Genomic DNA, 20,305 nt, shown 5'->3' on the forward strand with positions numbered 1-20,305 from the left:
GGCTTACTTCCAGAGGCATATTTTTCCTGGGTCATCCAGCGCTTGGCCAAGTATTGAGGCCTGGAATGCTCTAGCTCCGATGGCTTCCGCTCCGATGCCTTCTGCTTCTATGCCTTCCGCTTCTATGCCTTCCGCTTCAAGAGTATTGCCACGTAGTGGGGCTTCAAACAAACAACCTCTGTGAAGGCTACATCTGCTTTATTTTTTTTTTTTTTTTTTTTTTTTTTTTTTTTTTTCTTTTTCAATCGGCATGGAATTTATCTTTGAATGGGCGGTGATACTTGAAATGATCCGGTAATGGTTTAAATTCAAGATTGGATGCCTGAATCATTAACAACATGTTAGTATAAAAGAAAATTGAAATTGGATGAGGTGGCTTACTTATGTGCTCCGACATGAACTCAAGGATAAACACATCTTCTTTGAACATTTCAGGAACTTTGCCCTTGGACAGATTTGATGTGAGGATTGGTCCTTGTCTTGTGTCATAAAATTCAACTTCTTTGGGGTTGTTTGCCTCAAGACCGTCCTCTTTGATGAATTCATGATATTCCCTACTTTGCACCTTTGAAAGTGCTTCCAAGATGTCTTTTTCACTTTCTTCTTCCTTGGAATTCATGAACCTGCAAGGAATAGGGATATTAGGTGGAATGGGGTTAGAACTAATTAAATTTGGAACAACCTTACTTGAATTAGATGGCGTAGGAGCAATAGGTGCCTCCGACAAAGGTGTTTCCACCCTTTCCGTGGGGGTGTATTCCTCTTCCTTGTGATTTGATTTTGATGGTTGAGGGTCCGTTCCAACCTCCTTTTCACTTCTCAACATGAAAGCATTGGCGGTTTCAAATTCTCCCTTCGGATTTGCAATGGTTGAACTAGGAAGTTCGCCTTGGTCGCAAATTTGTTCTACAAACTCCGCTATCTGCCCAATTTGCTTTTCCATGTAGTCCAACCTTTTGTCTTGATTTTCCCTCTCTTTGTTTTGAAGTTGGACTCCCTGCGTCAAAGTAGTAAGTAATTGAAAAATCTTATCATTATCACTTGAATTACCTACATCGCTTTGGGCAGGTTGTGGTGGCTGCATAGGCGTTGAATAGAACTCCTCATATGGCTGCCAATATCCTTCTTGTTGAACATGTTGAGGTTCCCACCACATAGAGTTTGAATGATCACTCCAATCCGAATTGTAAGTATTGGAAAACCCATCATTCCTTGAAAATGTACCAACGCTTTGCATTTGGGACTTTTCCATGAGCTGTGACAAAAGAGAAGCATTATCTAGTGCCATGTTGTGCTTCTCTAGTACTTAAAATCGACAAACAAAATACAAATCAAAAACTAAAACTGAAATACATAACAGAAACTAAAACTAAAACTAATAAGAAAACGAAAATAACAATCCAAAGGATTAGCAAAGTTGCTAATCCCCGGCAACGGCGCCAAAATTTGATGCGTGAATTAAACGCACACAAATTAAACCCTCTTTTCGTCAAATTGTAGTATAAGTATAAGTAGGGATCGTTCTGGACCGGGGATTAGGAGGGATTGTTAATCACTTGGATTTGACTCAAAAACATAAAAACAAAGTTAAAAACGTTCACAAAGACTCAAAGGACTCAAAACAAGTTCAAAAGACTCAAAACTGCCTAAAAACACTAACTAGGCAGTTTCTGACCTTAAACCCAATGTTGGACGAATTTAAGATTATGGCTTGATTCAAACGTAAAAACACAATATAAAACACTAAACTAGACTCAAAGAATGTAAAACTAAACACTTAAAACACTCAAACAAACCAAAAGACTCAAACATCACCCAAAACACTCAAAACTGCCTTAAAATCACTTTCTGGGCAGTTTTGAGCACTTTGGTGAATTTTGGACGAATTTGGGAAATAAATTGATTCAAACACTTAGAAACATAAACTAAGACTCAAAGAATGCAAAACTAAACTTTAAAACACTAAAACAAACTAAAAGACTCAAACATCACCCAAAACACTCAAAACTGCCTTAAAATCACTTTCGGGGCAGTTTTGGGCACTTTGGTGAATTTTGGACGAATTTGGGAAATAAATTGATTCAAACACTTAAAAACACAAACTAAGATACTTTCTAACTAAATTGGACAATAAAGTAAAGGGGGATTTGGTTTTTGAACGAAATTAACTAAATGCACAGATTGTAAGTAAAAACAGATAGTAAAGATGAAATTGATGGAATTGAATGGATGGGAACCTAGCTAAGTGAATGCATGTGCAAAACAGCTAGGATGGCTGAAATTGTAAGGGGAATGCATGTGCAATGTTGGAAATCTGATGGGAGAAAGGTGGATGCATGTGTTGGCTGATTTAAAGAATGTGAGGGAATGATGAAAGGGGAAACATGACAGCTAGGTTATGATGATGAGTGCATGTGGCTGATTTATGAAGAGTGAAAGCATGTGGCTGCAAGGTGTGAATGATTATGGGTGCATGTGGCTGCAATGGATTAGGAATCCTTCAATTTCGTCCATTCCTTTTGCACCAAACATAAGCTATCCATTCCAAGTCCAATTTTGCTCCAAAATGCTCCAAAATGCATCTTTTTGCTTCCTTAGCCATATGAACCTAAAAACACACGAAAATAGCTTAAAGTACTAAAATAACTAAAGAAACATAACGTAAATGCACGAGAACAAGCCATTTAAGTCGCATGAATATGCTCCTATCAGTGTGTGTTGGCTTTTCTTGGGAATTTGGATGGTTGGAAGCTTTGGAGTTTCAAAGCTTCAAGGATTTGGGGAATTCTCTTCCAATTTGGGAGTAGAGAAATGTATTTGTGAATTGGTTGATGCTTGATACCTTGATGGAGAAGCCTATTTATAGGCTTTGAGAATGAATCACCACCACAAAATATTTTTTTTCCTTTCCAAGCACCATTGCCTAATTTTCCCACTTAATGCAATATTGAAATTGAAGTGGTGTAACTTATGGCCTAATTTCCCACTTAATACCATTTTAAACTTGAAGTGGTCTGACTTATGGCATAATTTCCCACTTAATGCAATATTGAAATTGAAGTGGTGTAACTTATGGCCTAATTTCCCACTTAACACCATTTTAAACTTGAAGTGGTCTAACTTATGGCCTAATTTCCCACTTAACACCATTTTAAACTTGAAATGTGTATGCTTTGTCATTGCCCAAATGAGAAAAACTTGCTTTGATCCGTAATGGATTGAAGTGTGCTTGCCTTGTCATTGCCCAACATGAGAAGAAAAACTTGTTTTGATCCTCAATGGATTGAAATGTACTTGCCTTGTCATTGCCCAAAATGAGAAGAAAAACTTGTTTAATCCTTCAAGGGTATTTCTTCCTATTTTGTTGAGTCACACGCCATGTGTACAATTTGTACAACACGTGGCGTATGCCATGTATGCCTTGACACGTCAAAACTTTAATGCATTGGTGAACATTTGTTTTACTGAAATTTCGATGTCTACAGTCATTCCACAATCTTATCCATTAATCAATTCTGCAAATCAAGGATGCATAATATTAACATTTAACTACGTTAATCAATCAATGAGATAACTTATCATTTCATGAATTTAATTAAAGAACTCTACATAATTCCCTACTAGGATTATGATTAATAACATGGCATATCTAATTTATATTCACAAGATCTATTGTGGGTAATTGTCATTCACTCGAATCTAGAGTTCCAGACTAACCTTATGGAAATGAGTAAGAGTAAGGATTCCGGACCACTCAACAAAATCCATCTAAAATATGACACCTACCGAATGTACCAAGTACAACTAAGCCTCATCACCCCTAGAATGCATGTGGTCCTCCGTTCGCGGATATACCAAGCAGGACCATCCATGTACCACTGCTACATGGTGCAGTAATCTAGCAAACAACCTACCACTACCTCAACCCCTATAAATTACAATGTAGGCACCTGCACTATCAACTTCTTATGGCCACCAACTATCATATCATGCAAGCATATAAATTCTACATAATAGTTCTAATAGGATTCTAGGATCACATGGTCATAACCTTTATCATTCATATCATTCATATTATCAAGAAAATAACTAAACACATATATATCACAATATGATGTCCCATACACGTAAACTGAGGTATATATTATATGGGATAACTCACTAACCAATATAGGGCCGTGACTTGAGACGGACCCCACTCCTTAGTCCAACTAGATAAAATATTAATTAAATATTAAAATTAAATAATAAATCATTTAAGTATAGGGCCTTGACTTCCATATTCTCCAGTTGTCATGAAAGATCATCGAGGCAGTAAACTGAGCATAGGGCCCACGTTTCATTAAGGGCCCACGTGTAATTAAGGGCCGATGTTCCATTAGCTCCACGATCTCTTGGTAGTTTTTAAGTTTAGAGCACTCAGAGAGATCGAGTTCCTTGAGACATTTCAACTTACAAATGTTGTTTGGTAGACTCACAAGTCTCTTGCAACCAACCAATGATAATTTACTTATATCCCGAGGAAGCTCAGAAAACTCGCGAAGAAATGTGCAGCCATCTAGATAAAAACTACCAAAGAATTTCATCTTACATCTGTTGCTTGAAAGTTTCTCAAGGTCTTTGCAATATCTTATATTGAAGTAAGAAATATTTTCGTTTGACCAAACTGATTCAGGCAACTCCTTTATACCTCTACTTCCTAAATCCAAGTATTGAATATTTCCGGGCACCTCTGGAAGATACTTGAGACGCTTGCAGTTTCCAAGATTAAGATGAGTAAGCTTGTCAAGATGTTGAAAATACGATGGAACTTCAACCAAACTTTCACAGCCCCAAAGATCTATCTTCACAAGTTTTAGACTCCCAGAGAGATTTGGAACTTCAGTTAGATTTTTAGAGTGATGCAAATCGATCACTTGTAAGTCCACAAGTCTCTGTATCAAGAGTAAATAGAAATATAATTAATTTCTACACTTGATTTTACACAAGAATTAAAATAGGCATATAATATAATATACCTGGTCTCCATTCCAAAGCTTCTTAACTTTGCTCTGTCGCATATGAATCTCAACTAGATTTTCCGGACAAAAATTTGACGGCAAAGATTCCAGTGGATATCTGGGCCACTCAAGATAACGAAGAGAATCAACAAGGTCTAGAGAAGTGGCGAGTTGGTAGCCATCAACCGCAATTAGCATTATAAGATTAGACATCTTTTCGAAGTCTGCACGTTTCAATGCCCGCATTTCAATGTAAGACCAATCAACCTGTATGGCTTCAACATTTGGAGTTTCCTGAGAATAACAAGAAAGTTTAAATGTGAATATAAACATGTTAAAATGTAACACACATTTGGAAAAAGAGTATTTCCGATGGTAATGATGTACAAGTGTCTTATAGTGTAGTCAAATATCCAAGATAATTGGTTCATATTCCAAAGACTTCCTAACACAATAAAAATTCAATCAAATTCATCTTTTAACAATCTGACTTCTTTATTATAGTTTTACTTTGTTCTGTTATCATCTCAAGTTTGTAATATTTTTTCCTAAAAAAAATTAAAGCAAAAAAAAAAAAAATTGAATGCATTTGGCTTTTACCGTGTTACTCTTCAATACACGATAGACATCCTCATTAGTGAACAACCTATTCCGTTTACAGGGATCTTTAATACATTGTTCCTGAACAATTGTCTTTCCCATTTCTTGTAGCAAATCGTGCATCTCTATGGTTTCCTTTCCCCATTTTGAATCAATTGATATGAGAGACATATCAATGAGAATTCTAATTCCAACTGTCGCAAAAAATCCACGAAGATCTAACATTTGTTTTACCTCATCCATAGGCCACCTTTTAAAAAAACATGCAATATCCAGAAATATCTCCTTCTCATTTATTTCCAATCTATCATAACTTATTCTCAATACTTTCTGGATACTTTCACTGGGAAATCGTTTCAATTTGTTGAATTCATCTTCCCATTCTTCTTTGCTCTTGCAATTGAAGAACGACGACTCCAGAACTATAAGAGCTAAAGGAACGCCTTTGGCATAATGCACAACCTTTTTTGCCGACTCCTTATAATTTGTTTTATGAGCACTGTTATTCTTGAAAGCACGTGAATAAAAGAGCTGAAAAGCGTCATATTAATACCTCAACCTCGTAGATATTACCCTCTTCAACAGTTTGCCCAAGTGTACCTCTATCTCTACTTGTGATAATGATTCTACTTCCAGTGCCATACAGAAGACGATCGCCAGCTAAATGTTCCAATTGCATTGAATCACTCACATCATCAAGAACAATGAGGACCTTTGTGCGACTGAACCTTTGATAGGAGCATATTCATGCGACTTAAATGGCTTGTTCTCGTGCATTTACGTTATGTTTCCTTAGTTATTTTAGTACTTTAAGCTATTTTCGTGTGTTTGTAGGTCCAAAGGGCTAAAGGAGCAAAAAGATGAATTTTGAGACTTTTGGAGCACTTTTGGGCTAAGGATGGATAGCTTATGCTTGGAGCCAAAAGTGTTGGACGAAATTGAAGACCTAATTGAAGACCAAAGTGTTGGAACCTTGTTCTCTTTAGTTCTAGGACATTTAAACCTTTTCTTTATCCATTGCACATGCATCTCCATAAACCATCAACACATTTTCATCCTTAAATCTGCCCAAAAGCCGTGCATCACACATGCATTTCCAGCTCCCCCCTCTTCCATTCCCATCACATTCCACATGCACTTCCACCTTTCCTCCACCATTCATACACTTTCCAGCCATCTTCCACACCCTTTAATCATTCAAACATACACCCATTCACCACCAGAAATCCTCTCAAAACCGTGCATTTCATGTTCATTCCAACCTTTAATCCACATGCACTCTCTTTAAATAATCAACCCACATGCACATTCAATCATTCACACCACTCATTGCCGTGGCCTCCCTTTGCATTCACATGCATCTCACTTCATCATTTCAGCCACAAAGCCACTCCACATGCACCCTAGATTCTAATCAGCCACTTCACATGCACATTCAACATTCCAAAAAATACCCATGCCTTGCACATGCATTCATCATCTTCCCCCCTTTACATTTCAGCCACACATTCACCCACATGCACCATTCAAACATACACCACCAGAAATCACTCATTGCCGTGAGTTCCCATTGCATTTCCAGCTTTGCACATGCATTCACTCACCACAAACAAGTCACATGCATTCATCAACATATCTAGCTGTCATTCACATGCATTTCATTCATCATTTCCACCCCCACATGTCCATTTAATCCACATGCATTTCCACCTAGCTTTCCACCTCACAACCACCAGAAATCTCCCAAAACCGTGCATATCAATCCCCTCACTCTCTAATTATTTCATCACATGCATTTTCAGCACATTCCCTTGCACATGCAGCCACACACTCAACCCATCCTTGTGCCGTCCAAAACACATGCATTTCCAGCCTTTTCACATGCTATTTCACCCACATGCACCAATAATCATTCACACCTATCATCCCACATGCATTTCCACCTATAAATATGCATCCATATCAGCCACAAAGGGGGGATCCATTCACCACAGAAATAAGGCCTTTGTGCCAGAAATTCACCCATTCCAAACACTCTTCCATAAACTCATCCATTGCAGAAATGTAGACCATCAAACCACCCCCTTTGTGCCGTGAGTCTCCCCTACAAATCCAAACACCATCCTTCCATTCCTCCACCACTACCCAAACCATTCACACCATCAAACTATCCTTAGACCTTGTGCTACAACGAAGAGGAAGATAAGAGTGCCTAAACGTTCATACAATTCAAGTTTGAGTTGTTGGAATGTTTAGGTGTTTCTTTGATTTCTATGTTTAATTTCAATACTCTTTGTTTTGTACGAATGAGGCATGGAAGAAAAGAGTGCCTAAACGTTCATACAATTCAAGTTTGAGTTGTTGGAATGTTTAGGTGTTTCTTTGATTCTCTTTGTTTTGTATCATAAGGAACTAAACCCCCCTTGGCTAGGGGGTAATTTGAAATATATGTTTATGCTTGCGTTTTGATTTGATTACTTCTAATTGCGTTTCATAAGTTGTGGATTCAATTTGTTTAACTATTTGATTGATAACTTATTTATGTATGTTTATTAAGAGTGCACACTTAATTTTCATGCATGAATATGACGCTAGAATATAAGTGAGTTTCACCTAATAGTTACGAACTTATATTCACAAGTAGTGGAGGTTGCTTATAAACAATCGCGTTAAATGAATTCTTGGCAAGAGTATCATGCATTCATAGTTACAATTGCCTCGTCAATACTTATAATTTTCATAGAGCGTAATGATTCTTGCTTGTATCTCTATTATGCAATCATGTAGGGGACTTGTGGGGAATGTTTTGAATTGTTGTATGCGCTAACCCATCCAATTCAATAACGTTAGGAAGATTTGAAGGTTAATTAGTGCATCACGGTTAACTTGGGGTGTTGAGAATTAATGATTTATTGAAACGCAATTGGAAATCATTTTATTATGCAAGTATAACATATGTGGAGATGAACCCGGTAGCTAACTTTCCATCCATTCAATTCCATCCATTTGTTATTTCTTTTCTTGTTTCTGTTTTCATGTTTAATGTAACTTGTTGTTCAATTATGTTAAACATGTGAAACTAATTTCTTTTTAGTTAGAAGCGAATTTGAAGCCATGGACATATGTTGGTTATGATTTGATTTACTCCAGTTATGAACTCATGAACTTTAGATGTGGTTTACTTTTCTGTTTTGATTAAAAACTTGTTTATGTATGTGGGTTGAGGGTCGACACTTAATTTGCATGCCTAAACTTGATGGTAGGATATAAGGGAATTTCACCTAATCGTTATGAACTTATATTCATGAGTAGTAAAAATCGCTAGTCACGATTGTGTTTAGTAAACCCTAGGCTGGATTAACATGCGTATTCCATAGTTATGAATACCTCGTCGATGTTTATGATTTCCGTTGAACTTAATGATCTTTGTTGAATGTCTCTATCATGCGTATTCCATGGTTAGGGACTTTGATTAAGAATGCTTTGGATTGTCGTATGCAATCATCCAATCCAATGAATCTAGGGAAATCTGAAAGTTAATTTAAGCGGACCTAATTAACTTGGAGCATTGTCATTCATCGTTTGTTGAAGTCATAACTGGGAGTCAAATTATATGCTTATGTTCATGTGTGGATAAGGAACTCTCTAACTAGTTTTTCATCATTCTATTCCATCAATTTCGTTTGTACAATCTGTTTTGTTTCCAAGTTTCTATTTTAGTTTTAAATTCGTCAAAACCAATCCCCCAATTATTTTAAAGTGTTAGATTAGTTAGAATTACATTTAGTTTGCGTTTTTAAGAGTTTTGAGTCAAGTCATAACCCAATTTCGTCCATATTCACCAAAGTGCTCAAAACTGCCCAGAAAGTGTTTTTAAGGCAGTTTTGAGTGTTTTGGGTGATGTTTGAGTCTTTTGGTTTGTTTTAGTGTTTTAAAGTTTAGTTTTGCATTCTTTGAGTCTAGTATAGTGTTTCATATTGTTATTTTACGTTTTTGAGTCAAATCCAAGTGGTTAACAATCCCTCCTAATCCCCGGTCCAGAACGATCCCTACTTATACATATACTACAATTTGACGAAAAGAGGGTTTAATTTGTGTGCGTATAAATCTCGCATCAAATTTTGGCGCCGTTGCCGGGGATTAGAAAATTTGCTAATCCCTTGGATTGTTTTATTTTCATTTGTTTTTATTTTATTACAGATTCTTAATCTTGTTTTGTTTCTTGTTTTAGGTACATATCCTGGAGTGATTGGGTTCTTCGTCCGGCTGCAAGACGTAAAAGAAAGCGCTACTTGGGAGGCAACCCAATGCACTGAATAAACAAAGCATGTTCAAAAAAAAAAAAAAAAAAAAAAAAGATACTAAACATGGAGAAAGGTGGAGCTTCACAAAGGTTGTTTACGTGAAGCCCCACTATGAGGCGCAGAAGCGGAAGGCATAGAAGCAGAAGGCATAGAAGCGGGAGGCATCGAAGCGGAAGGCATCGGAGCGGGAGGCATCGGAGCTAGAGCATTCCAGGCCTCAATACTTGGCCAAACGCTGGATGACCCAGGAAAAAAGTGCCTCTGGAGACAAGCCGCAAGCCTTTGACGGTCACTGTGAATTCGACCCTCAGATTCTTGCAGCTCATCAAGCTTCCTCTTCATGCCCGACGAATAGTTATTTGCAAGCTCATGCAAACTTCTATTCTCGTACTTAAGCTACTGGATCTCCTGCTTAAGACTTTCCACCTCTGCCATCAATGATTCCACCTGACGGGAGCGGGCAAGCAGGCGTTGGCCCATGTTGGACACAGAACTCGCACACTGAACACTAAGTGCGAGGGACTCTTGAACGGCCAACTCATCGGACCGTCCTGACAGCAGCTTACTATCTTTTGGAGTGAGGAGGTTCCTAGCTACTATTGTAGCTGTTGTGGCGTCCTGCATCACGGAGTCTTCACCTGTAAGAAGACCGTTAGAAGATAAGAAAGAAGGGCGCCATACGTTACCTTGACGCGGCGCGCCCGGATCACTGCTAAGGCTCAATTCCAAGCTAAGGTTCGATGGGTTTGCCATTTTTTCAAAAGTGTTCAAAGAGAAGGGATGGAGTTAAATTTCAAAGGGTCGGAGTCGATTTTCAAGAATGGGAAATCTTCAGAGTGTGTTTGTTGTGGTGATCGATAGCTCAATAAAAAAGCCAAGGCGACGCGTCCACCGATTCAAAAAGCCGGAATTTCCGGCGTAATTTAGGCAACGCTTTCTCGGCTTTTCAGAAGACGCGTTCAACTTTGTCAAAAGATTTCTTCTTTTCAGACAACACGTGGAGGCCATCATAGCAACTACACATCTTTAGCCGACAAGCACAAAGTTCGGCGACGCTTTTTCTGCTTTTCAGAAAACGCGTGCAGCTTTGTCAAAAGGAGCCGCATCCGCACTACTACGTGTCGTTCAGAAAGCAAAGGGGCGTCGTTCAGAAATCGAAGGGGCGCCTGCTCAGAAATCGAAGAGGCGTCGTTCTGATATCGAAGAGACATTTGTCGACAAGGGTAAAAGAACAGTACCACCACTTGATATTATCTCTATATATGTCGACCTTCGTCTTTTATGGCAAGGCAAACCTGAAGAAAATGCCCAACTCTCTCTCACCTCTGAGGGCGCACTCCCAGCAAAGCCTTTCGAAATACTCAATTCTTTCTTCTTCCCCAAAGATGATACCAGATGCCTGGAGTACAGATGACCCAGGAGGAAACGGCGGATTGAAGTGTGCTGATTCATTCACCGCTTCTTCAAAAGCAAAGGTATCTCATATCATCAAGGTCAAAAGCAAAAGTATCTCATATCATGCTCTTTCCCTGTCTTTTTCTTTGTCCTTGTTCTTACTCGCATGGCAAAGTAAAAGAAGCAATCAGCCGGCACTTGGAGTCAGTCTTTCGATCTGGAGCCAACTGCCTGGAATCTATTCCTGATTGCTTACCTAGCGTTGCTCTCGAGTAGTCATCTTCAACGGTTGATACACTTCCAGAGAAGGGACCACTTCTGCAAAGAGAAGCGAGTAAGGCAAGTGAAAATGATACATTGAAGCATGTGGAGACAAACTTAGGCTGAGTTATCCTCCAACCCTTTTCAATACGAATTGGAAAGATTGAACAAAGAAACAGACCAAAGGAGTAAGCTCAGACCTTCGGGGGAGACACTAAAGGGAATCCTGTTGCCCATTTCAAGAGTAGCACAAAGGAAAATCAACGATGAGAGGAACCCCTGTGGAATCAACAACATCAATCCTCATTGCAATCAACAAGGAGAATATGGAATTTACATTCCACAACCAGATTTGCGTCTCTAAACTCTTCTCTTTGTTAATTACATTCTGCCATGTTTAGTATGTTTAGTTGCTTTTTGTGTGTTTACTTATGTTTTGTGTGAACCATATGCTTAAAACATTGAGGACAATGTTTGATTTAAGTGTGGGGGGGGTAACTAAGTATATTTAATGCAAATTCGTGGGATTTTATCACCCATAACTTCAAATGTTGTTCCTTGCTGTTTTAAGGTGTTTTTAAGTTGTTTTAGAGTGTTTTAGTATGTTTTGTTTTTATAACTCCGAAAATCACATAAAAATTTGAAAAACATGTTTTAAAAAAGCCTAAAAAGAGTGTTTTGAGTTGTTTTTGTGTGTTTGTGTCTTAGGGTACCTTCCAACACAATGATAAGGATTTGGTTTATAATTGCATGACGGTTAGAAAGAGTTATAAACATAGAGAAAAGTTTGATTTACTCTTGGTATATGCTTGGTTATGGTTATAATGTATGACTTCACATGCAATCATAAAAGAAAAAAATTCGTTTTTGTAACATGCTTGAAGGAAGGAACTCAAACAAACGCTACAACCCTGAGAGACTTGAGCCTATAACGTTCTTTGGAGAGTATAATCTGTGATTTCTTGTTTTCTAAAGTCGTTGCATGATCTCATTATTCTTTGCTTGGTTACTACTTAGAAGGCATTTCATCATATAGTTCCAAATGCTAGAACTCATGCCCATTTCATTCAAAGCATGTTATTGATTTGCATAACACATATTCAAGAAGAAGTTGTGTAGTGACCACCACCATAGCCAAATAGCCTTACTTCCCATACTTCGTATATGTTGTAAGTTTTAACCCCGTTGAGCCTTGTTTAGCCTTTATTCTTTGTTTACCCACATTTTCCTCACCTAGCCTAGTTTAGGACAATCCCCACCCTTGTTCTTAAAAGATAGTGAGCATGACTTAATTGAATTCCTTTTGAGTTACATTATGAAAGAAAATAAGTGTGGGGGAGAGAATGTTTAAGTGTTGATGTTTTGAGATTCAAAAGAAAAGAGAAAAGAAAGAAAGAAAGAAAAAAGAGCTTGAAAAAAAAAATGAAAGAATAAGTGATTGAAGAAAGGTTCCAAAACACCGATTCTGGGCGTAAATTGTCTAAATTCTCCCTTTTTGTTCAAAAGTTGAGTTTTCATTCAAAAGTGAATTCTAAGTTGATTCAAATGCTTTGCTCACTATTTCTTTAAGAACCTTTGTTTTCCATATCCCTTCTTTGTTATCCACATACCCCAAGCCCCGTTACAACCCTTGACTTCTATCTTGAGTGTTGTGTATTTCAATTTGTGGAGTTTGAACTTGGTATGAGCATATGGTGTCACTGGTTCTCGCGTCTAAGTAGTAGCATTCCATTCATGAGATCATATCTAAACATGCTTATTAACTCCAGAAATTGCATTCTTTGTGATACATATATGTGAGTGTTCGTTTTCATGTTACATCAATCTTCTCACATATGACTAGATTAGGGTGTGTAGTTAGAAATTCTGAGTGAAAATCGAGTGCATATCTTGTAAGGAATTGAGCAAATTCTCTAAGGCATGTTACTACATTCAAAACATGGTTTTAAATGCTTAATTGTGAAATAGTATGTGGTGACTATGATTAAGAATGTACTCAAGTGTGAAGATGACTAAAATCTATGGGACTAATGATTTTTAACTTGTCATGTGCATTGGAAATCCGTGAGACGATTGTTGGAAGGTGTAGGTTGTGTTTTGTTCGTTTTGTCTAGTTTCGTGTTCTCTTGTTGTTTTGTTTTGCTCGAGGACTAGCAAAAGATAAGTGTGGGGGTATTTGATAGGAGCATATTCATGCGACTTAAATGGCTTGTTCTCGTGCATTTACGTTATGTTTCTTTAGTTATTTTAGTACTTTAAGCTATTTTCGTGTGTTTGTAGGTCCAAAGGGCTAAAGGAGCAAAAAGATGCATTTTGGAGACTTTTGGAGCACTTTTGGGCTAAGGATGGATAGCTTATGCTTGGAGCCAAAAGTGTTGGACGAAATTGAAGACCTAATTGAAGACCAAAGTGTTGGAACCTTGTTCTCTTTAGTTCTAGGACATTTAAACCTTTTCTTTATCCATTGCACATGCATCTCCATAAACCATCAACACATTTTCATCCTTAAATCTGCCCAAAAGCCGTGCATCACACATGCATTTCCAGCTCCCCCCTCTTGCATTCCCATCACATTCCACATGCACTTCCACCTTTCCTCCACCATTCATACACTTTCCAGCCATCTTCCACACCCTTTAATCATTCAAACATACACCCATTCACCACCAGAAATCCTCTCAAAACCGTGCATTTCATGTTCATTCCAACCTTTAATCCACATGCACTCTCTTTAAATAATCAACCCACATGCACATTCAATCATTCACACCACTCATTGTCGTGGCCTCCCTTTGCATTCACATGCATCTCACTTCATCATTTCAGCCACAAAGCCACTCCACATGCACCCTAGATTCTAATCAGCCACTTCACATGCACATTCAACATTCCAAAAAATACCCATGCCGTGCACATGCATTCATCATCTTCCCCCCTTTACATTTCAGCCACACATTCACCCACATGCACCATTCAAACATACACCACCAGAAATCACTCATTGCCGTGAGTTCCCATTGCATTTCCAGCTTTGCACATGCATTCACTCACCACAAACAAGTCACATGCATTCATCAACATATCTAGCTGTCATTCACATGCATTTCATTCATCATTTCCACCCCCACATGTCCATTTAATCCACATGCATTTCCACCTAGCTTTCCACCTCACAACCACCAGTTATGAACTCATGAACTTTAGATGTGGTTTACTTTTCTGTTTTGATTAAAACTTGTTTATGTATGTGGGTTGAGGGTCGACACTTAATTTGCATGCCTAAACTTGATGGTAGGATATAAGGGAATTTCACCTAATCGTTATGAACTTATATTCATGAGTAGTAAAAATCGCTAGTCACGATTGTGTTTAGTAAACCCTAGGCTGGATTAACATGCGTATTCCATAGTTATGAATGCCTCGTCGATGTTTATGATTTCCGTTGAACTTAATGATCTTTGTTGAATGTCTCTATCATGCGTATTCCATGGTTAGGGACTTTGATTAGGAATGCTTTGGATTGTCGTATGCAATCATCCAATCCAATGAATCTAGGGAAATCTGAAAGTTAATTTAAGCGGACCTAATTAACTTGGAGCATTGTCATTCATCGTTTGTTGAAGTCATAACTGGGAGTCAAATTATATGCTTATGTTCATGTGTGGATAAGGAACTCTCTAACTAGTTTTTCATCATTCTATTCCATCAATTTCGTTTGTACAATCTGTTTTGTTTCCAAGTTTCTATTTTAGTTTTAAATTCGTCAAAACCAATCCCCCAATTATTTTAAAGTGTTAGATTAGTTAGAATTACATTTAGTTTGCGTTTTTAAGAGTTTTGAGTCAAGTCATAACCGAATTTCGTCCATATTCACCAAAGTGCTCAAAACTGCCCAGAAAGTGTTTTTAAGGCAGTTTTGAGTGTTTTGGGTGATGTTTGAGTCTTTTGGTTTGTTTTAGTGTTTTAAAGTTTAGTTTTGCATTCTTTGAGTCTAGTATAGTGTTTCATATTGTTATTTTACGTTTTTGAGTCAAATCCAAGTGGTTAACAATCCCTCCTAATCCCCGGTCCAGAACGATCCCTACTTATACATATACTACAATTTGACGAAAAGAGGGTTTAATTTGTGTGCGTATAAATCTCGCATCAACCTTTCTCGAACATAAGTTGATCCTATGGATGAACTTCTTCCTTTAATATCTCTTTAACAAGTGTTTTTTGCAACTCTTATAACCCATCTTTTTGTTCTCTCTCCCTAACATTTCTAAGAAAACAGGAGGCTTCGAATTTAGAAGAGAGTTTGTGAAACACAATTTCAGCAAGGGTGGTCTTGCCAATACCACCCATGCCCCAAATACCTACAGTGATGCAACCATCCGGTGAATGAATGCTTAATAGCGATTCGATCTTCTTAATGCGGCCTTCAATTCCAACAAATCCCTTTAAATCGTAGGATGATTCACGACACAATTGGGTCCAAATATGATCGACAACTTTCTGAATTAGATCTACCTCCGTCCTGACGTATAGATGTATATGATTAGGTAGAAAAGCAATAGTTAGTCTTAAATACGTTTTACCAAATCTTAGCTCAAATCAAATTGTCACACGTTTAAAGAAAATTTATAACTTTCGGCAAGTTAAAGAATGAGTTAGTTACCCGGATTTGTTTGAATGATCAAACCCAGATAGATTGGCTGCAGTCGTCAAAGCATCCCTCCACTTGTGCACCTTGTCAATATTGTTAGCGAATCGTTTTTCAAGTTGAGCAAATGAATCTGCATAACTCCCGTGTTGTTTTCGTACATCAGATGGATTGATGTCATAGAATACGGGTATAACCATCCGGCCTTCTCTGTTGTTGCATTTGAGTATATGCACAAGCTCATCCAGACACCATGTGGAAGAAGCATAGTTTTGTGAGAAAATGATCACCGAAATGGTGGATTTCTCGATTGCTTCTAGAAGGGCAGGTCCGATTTCTTCTCCTCTCTGAAGTCTGTTATCGATGTAGGTTTCAATTTTCTTCTGAAGTAAGGCAGCATGAAGATGGCTGGTAATACCAAGGCGGGTGTCCTCACCTCTGAAACTGATAAACACATCATACTTTTCTCGACGTGGGGGGTTATCAGCAGCGGATGAAGAAGAAGAAGAAGCAACATCCATTACCTCTAGTTTTCAGATCCAGCAAAAAGATGTAGTTGCAGACAGATTAATTTTTAAATAAGGATATATAATATTATGACGTTGCAAGAATTAAGGAGAATTTACTTAGAATTGGCACAAAGTTTGAATGAGAGAGAGATGAACGAAAGTAGAAAATGGGCTAAGACTAGAGTGAGCAGGCTTCAGGCCTGGTTGCCTGCGGGACAAGAACCCAGCAAGCAAAGCTTGCCACGGGCTGGGTCTAGCAGACAAGGCCCGATTTCCCTTTTGTTTCCTTTTTTTTTTTTTTCCAATTTTGTTAAGGTTTAAGAAACCCTAGAATTGTTTCTAATTTGATTTTATACTTTGACTCACATATTCCACATAGCAATTTAATTGCGTAATGCATGAAACAAATATATAAACATATACAATATATCTATATATATATATATATATCGTAAGGAAAATATAAACATAAAGGAGTTCGTGCATCATGGAGAATGTTTTCATGCTTCATGGACGTTTCAAATATCTTACTTTATTTTAAGCGTACCAGATTAGCATAAAACAAATATAAGCCTTTGAATTTTGTAGAAGATAGCATCCTTCTACGATACGTCAAATTCCTCAGCTTCTGTTAAGAGCGTGCTGATTACGTGTTGTAAGCCTATTTGATTGAACTAATCTAGGGGATTAGGGAGAGAGGGGGCTGACCACAATTAGAGAGAAGAGAGAGTGATTTAATTGTGAGGTGTGTTTGTATCACCCCATTGTGCCTTTATTTATAGTAGTATGATAGGTAAAAACCTTTCCCTTTAGGATTACAACATTTAATAAATAATCAACTCCTGATAGGAATATAAGATACTTTTCCATATTCTCTAGGATTTACATAATCACGTTCCTATTCTAAATATGACTGCAACAATATGATGATTATAAAAATAAGAAAAGTTTGCAACATTTAGAGAGAAATCACGATTTGAATTTCCAATCCCATATAATTCCCACCACTCAATTATATCAATAGGTAGACAAATGCAAATTTCGAATTTGTTTCTTCTAAAAGGTAGCATAACTAAGACTCCGAATTCGGTTATGCTTGCGTCCACGAGTTCCTGCCGTCGAGTACTACAAGGATACGCTAAAAAATGTTTCATACGTCTCACTATATGCTGGTCAACGAAGGTAAACAATCTCGCCTCTAGAGACATTTTTGTCAATTCACTGCCTTAAATTTAATAAAGCTGTATAATTGGGGACGGGTTTTTACATATTGTGTGGGTCCCATTAATGCACTAATTATAGATCTTGAAAATTTATTTTAATTGATTTCTTTTTAAAATGAGACCTACAAATATCATTTAACAAAAAAAACGTATCGGTTGGAAAAAGAAAAAAATCTGACATTGTCACGTCAACTATCAAATTAACATTTGACATTTAGCTTTTGACATATCCTTTGAAAAACCTTTAACGTTAACTTTTATCCCAGTCATTGTAAAGATGCTCTGTCCCACCATTGACATAGTTATATTGGCTTCCTTGGAAACTCTTTTCCATGAAAAAAAAAAAATTCCATTTTGTCACACATACCACATGAATATTGCTCAAATTTAATATCGATGTTGTAACTCCAAATTTCCAAATACAAGTTATGTCCGTACTCATAACTTACAGTTTACACGTAAGCAACTGTTCTTAGCATTTGCAAATAAGAAGGTGCAGCTATTTGTATTAAAAAATAGTTAGGAGCACATAAATTGACATGTACTTTTATAAAATTCAATAAATTTATCTCGGTTGTCGAGACATTTGCTACAATTGAGAACAAAAGAAACTCCCACAACAAAGTTGCACACTTCAATGCAGAATGGCCGGCGACATATGCCAAACTAACATATACAATTACAAAAAAAATGGAAGACAAGGTTGTAGCTCCAATTAAGAATGCATTACATTATTTGTCAATGTTTACCAATTACATCAATTACTAGGGCCGGTTCTTTGGTTTTGATTACTTCAAAGATCCCTAATCTTTTATTGAATGGACCTTTCCATGCACATCATGCAATACAAGAAGTTTGGGGACTAATTAAATAGCGAAAATGATGCTCAAAAGGAATCAATCCAAATGCCTTAATTGTGCCAACTAATGGAGTTATTTAAAGGGTTCATAATCATATTTTATAATACTAATAATTGATCATCTCGTTAAAGAAGAAGAGGATGTGAAACCGACGAAAAGCAATACAACACCGTCGTGGACATGAGCTGCTTATTGGTCATGATAACTGTATATAATCTATAGGGGTGTTTAGATTATGAATTAGATTTCCTCTTTAACTAAATTTACAAAACGATGTGTAGTTGCAGTTTACAATTTGACAATATAACATATCAAATATTTGGCAAACAAATCACTATGATTTCTAAATTGTAGCTTCCTTCTCAATCTCGCATTAATTTGTACCTTTCTCTATGTGCACGCTTTTGTATCCCCACCATGTACAAGTTGACAAATCGAAAACATAAACTTGCCAATCAACTCTGACGTCAAAATATTGGCATCTCCTTCGTGTTCTGATTTTCCTCCGAATCGGAGAAGAAAGGCAACCAAATTCCTGTTGTACGTCTTTGTTTTCTAGGGCATCGGAATCTTGGTCCTCAGAATTCGTGGTTTTCTGATTCTTACCGGCGCTCCTCAAGCGTACGGCAGCCTGAGCGCGGCGCTAAGTCCATGGTCTGATCTTCCGCGAATCGCAATCCGACGGTGGCGATGGCGTCGGCGCAGGGCCAATAATAGAATTTGGATCTCTTCGATGCATATTTCCGACGAGGCGTTTTGGATCACAATGGACAGATTAGTGGCAATGAAGCCGTCGCTTTCTTCCAGGGCTCCGGTCTCCCCAAACGGGTCCTTCTATATATATGTATACGCTTGTGATTTATGTATTATATTTATGTAATTATAGCGGTTGATTGGGATTTGATGCTGGTGGAAATGTGTTCCGAATGAGATTGATTTTGAATTTTCAGTCTAATTGTAGTTGAAGTGGTAAATGTGAGCTCTTGGGATGTCTTAATTCTCTTATCTAAGTTGAGATTTGTATTTCGTGTTAGTATAAATGCGGAATTGATGTTCAAACGGTAGAAAATAAGTAGATGAAGGATTTATAGTTAGTGAGGTTGAGAGAGTTATGCAATCACTTATATTCAAGCAAGAAATATTTTCGTTAGCCCAAACTGATTCAGGCAACTCCTTTATACAAGGCCTTGTAAATCTAAGTATTGAATTCTTCCTGGCATCTCTGGAAGATACTTGAGACTCATGCAGTACCCCAGATCAAGATGAGCAAGCTTCTCAAGATGTTGAAAATACAAAGGAATTTCAACCAAACTTTGACAGTGCCCGAGATTTATCTCTACAATTTTTAGACTCCCAGAGAGATTTGGAACTTCCGTTAGACAGTTAGAGTCCGACAGATCGATAACTTGCAAGTTGACAAGTATCTGCAACAAATGAAATAGAAATATAAAGAATTAATATAATTTCTACACTTGATTTTATACAAGAATTAAAATAGGCATATAATA

At 37.5% G+C, this 20,305-nt stretch overlaps 3 protein-coding genes across 4 annotated transcripts in view; 1 reads left to right on the top strand and 2 right to left on the bottom strand.

Annotated features, from left to right (window-relative positions):
- The window catches only part of LOC137726251 (uncharacterized), a 97,680-nt gene that overhangs the window by 35,659 nt on the left and 41,716 nt on the right, over positions 1–20,305 (top strand). The window lies entirely within an intron of this gene.
- LOC137726811 (disease resistance protein RUN1-like) overlaps positions 1–20,305 on the bottom strand; it is a 45,303-nt gene that overhangs the window by 21,009 nt on the left and 3,989 nt on the right. Inside the window, exons 4-8 of the mRNA XM_068465774.1 lie at positions 5,601–5,850; positions 5,019–5,294; positions 4,903–4,934; positions 4,621–4,833; positions 4,355–4,482 (exon numbers count right to left, since the gene is read on the bottom strand). Of these exons, the coding sequence (XP_068321875.1) occupies positions 4,355–4,482; positions 4,621–4,833; positions 4,903–4,934; positions 5,019–5,294; positions 5,601–5,850 (899 nt within the window). The remainder of the gene's footprint in view (positions 1–4,354; positions 4,483–4,620; positions 4,834–4,902; positions 4,935–5,018; positions 5,295–5,600; positions 5,851–20,305) is intronic.
- On the bottom strand, positions 16,202–16,880 carry LOC137726250 (disease resistance protein RPV1-like). Its single transcript, XM_068465146.1, has one exon. It carries the CDS (start codon positions 16,724–16,726, stop codon positions 16,217–16,219), a length of 510 nt encoding a protein of 169 aa, XP_068321247.1. The 5' UTR covers positions 16,727–16,880; the 3' UTR covers positions 16,202–16,216.

The sequence above is a fragment of the Pyrus communis genome, chromosome 2 (genome assembly GCF_963583255.1).
Source record: "Pyrus communis chromosome 2, drPyrComm1.1, whole genome shotgun sequence".
Lineage (NCBI taxonomy): Eukaryota > Viridiplantae > Streptophyta > Magnoliopsida > Rosales > Rosaceae > Pyrus > Pyrus communis.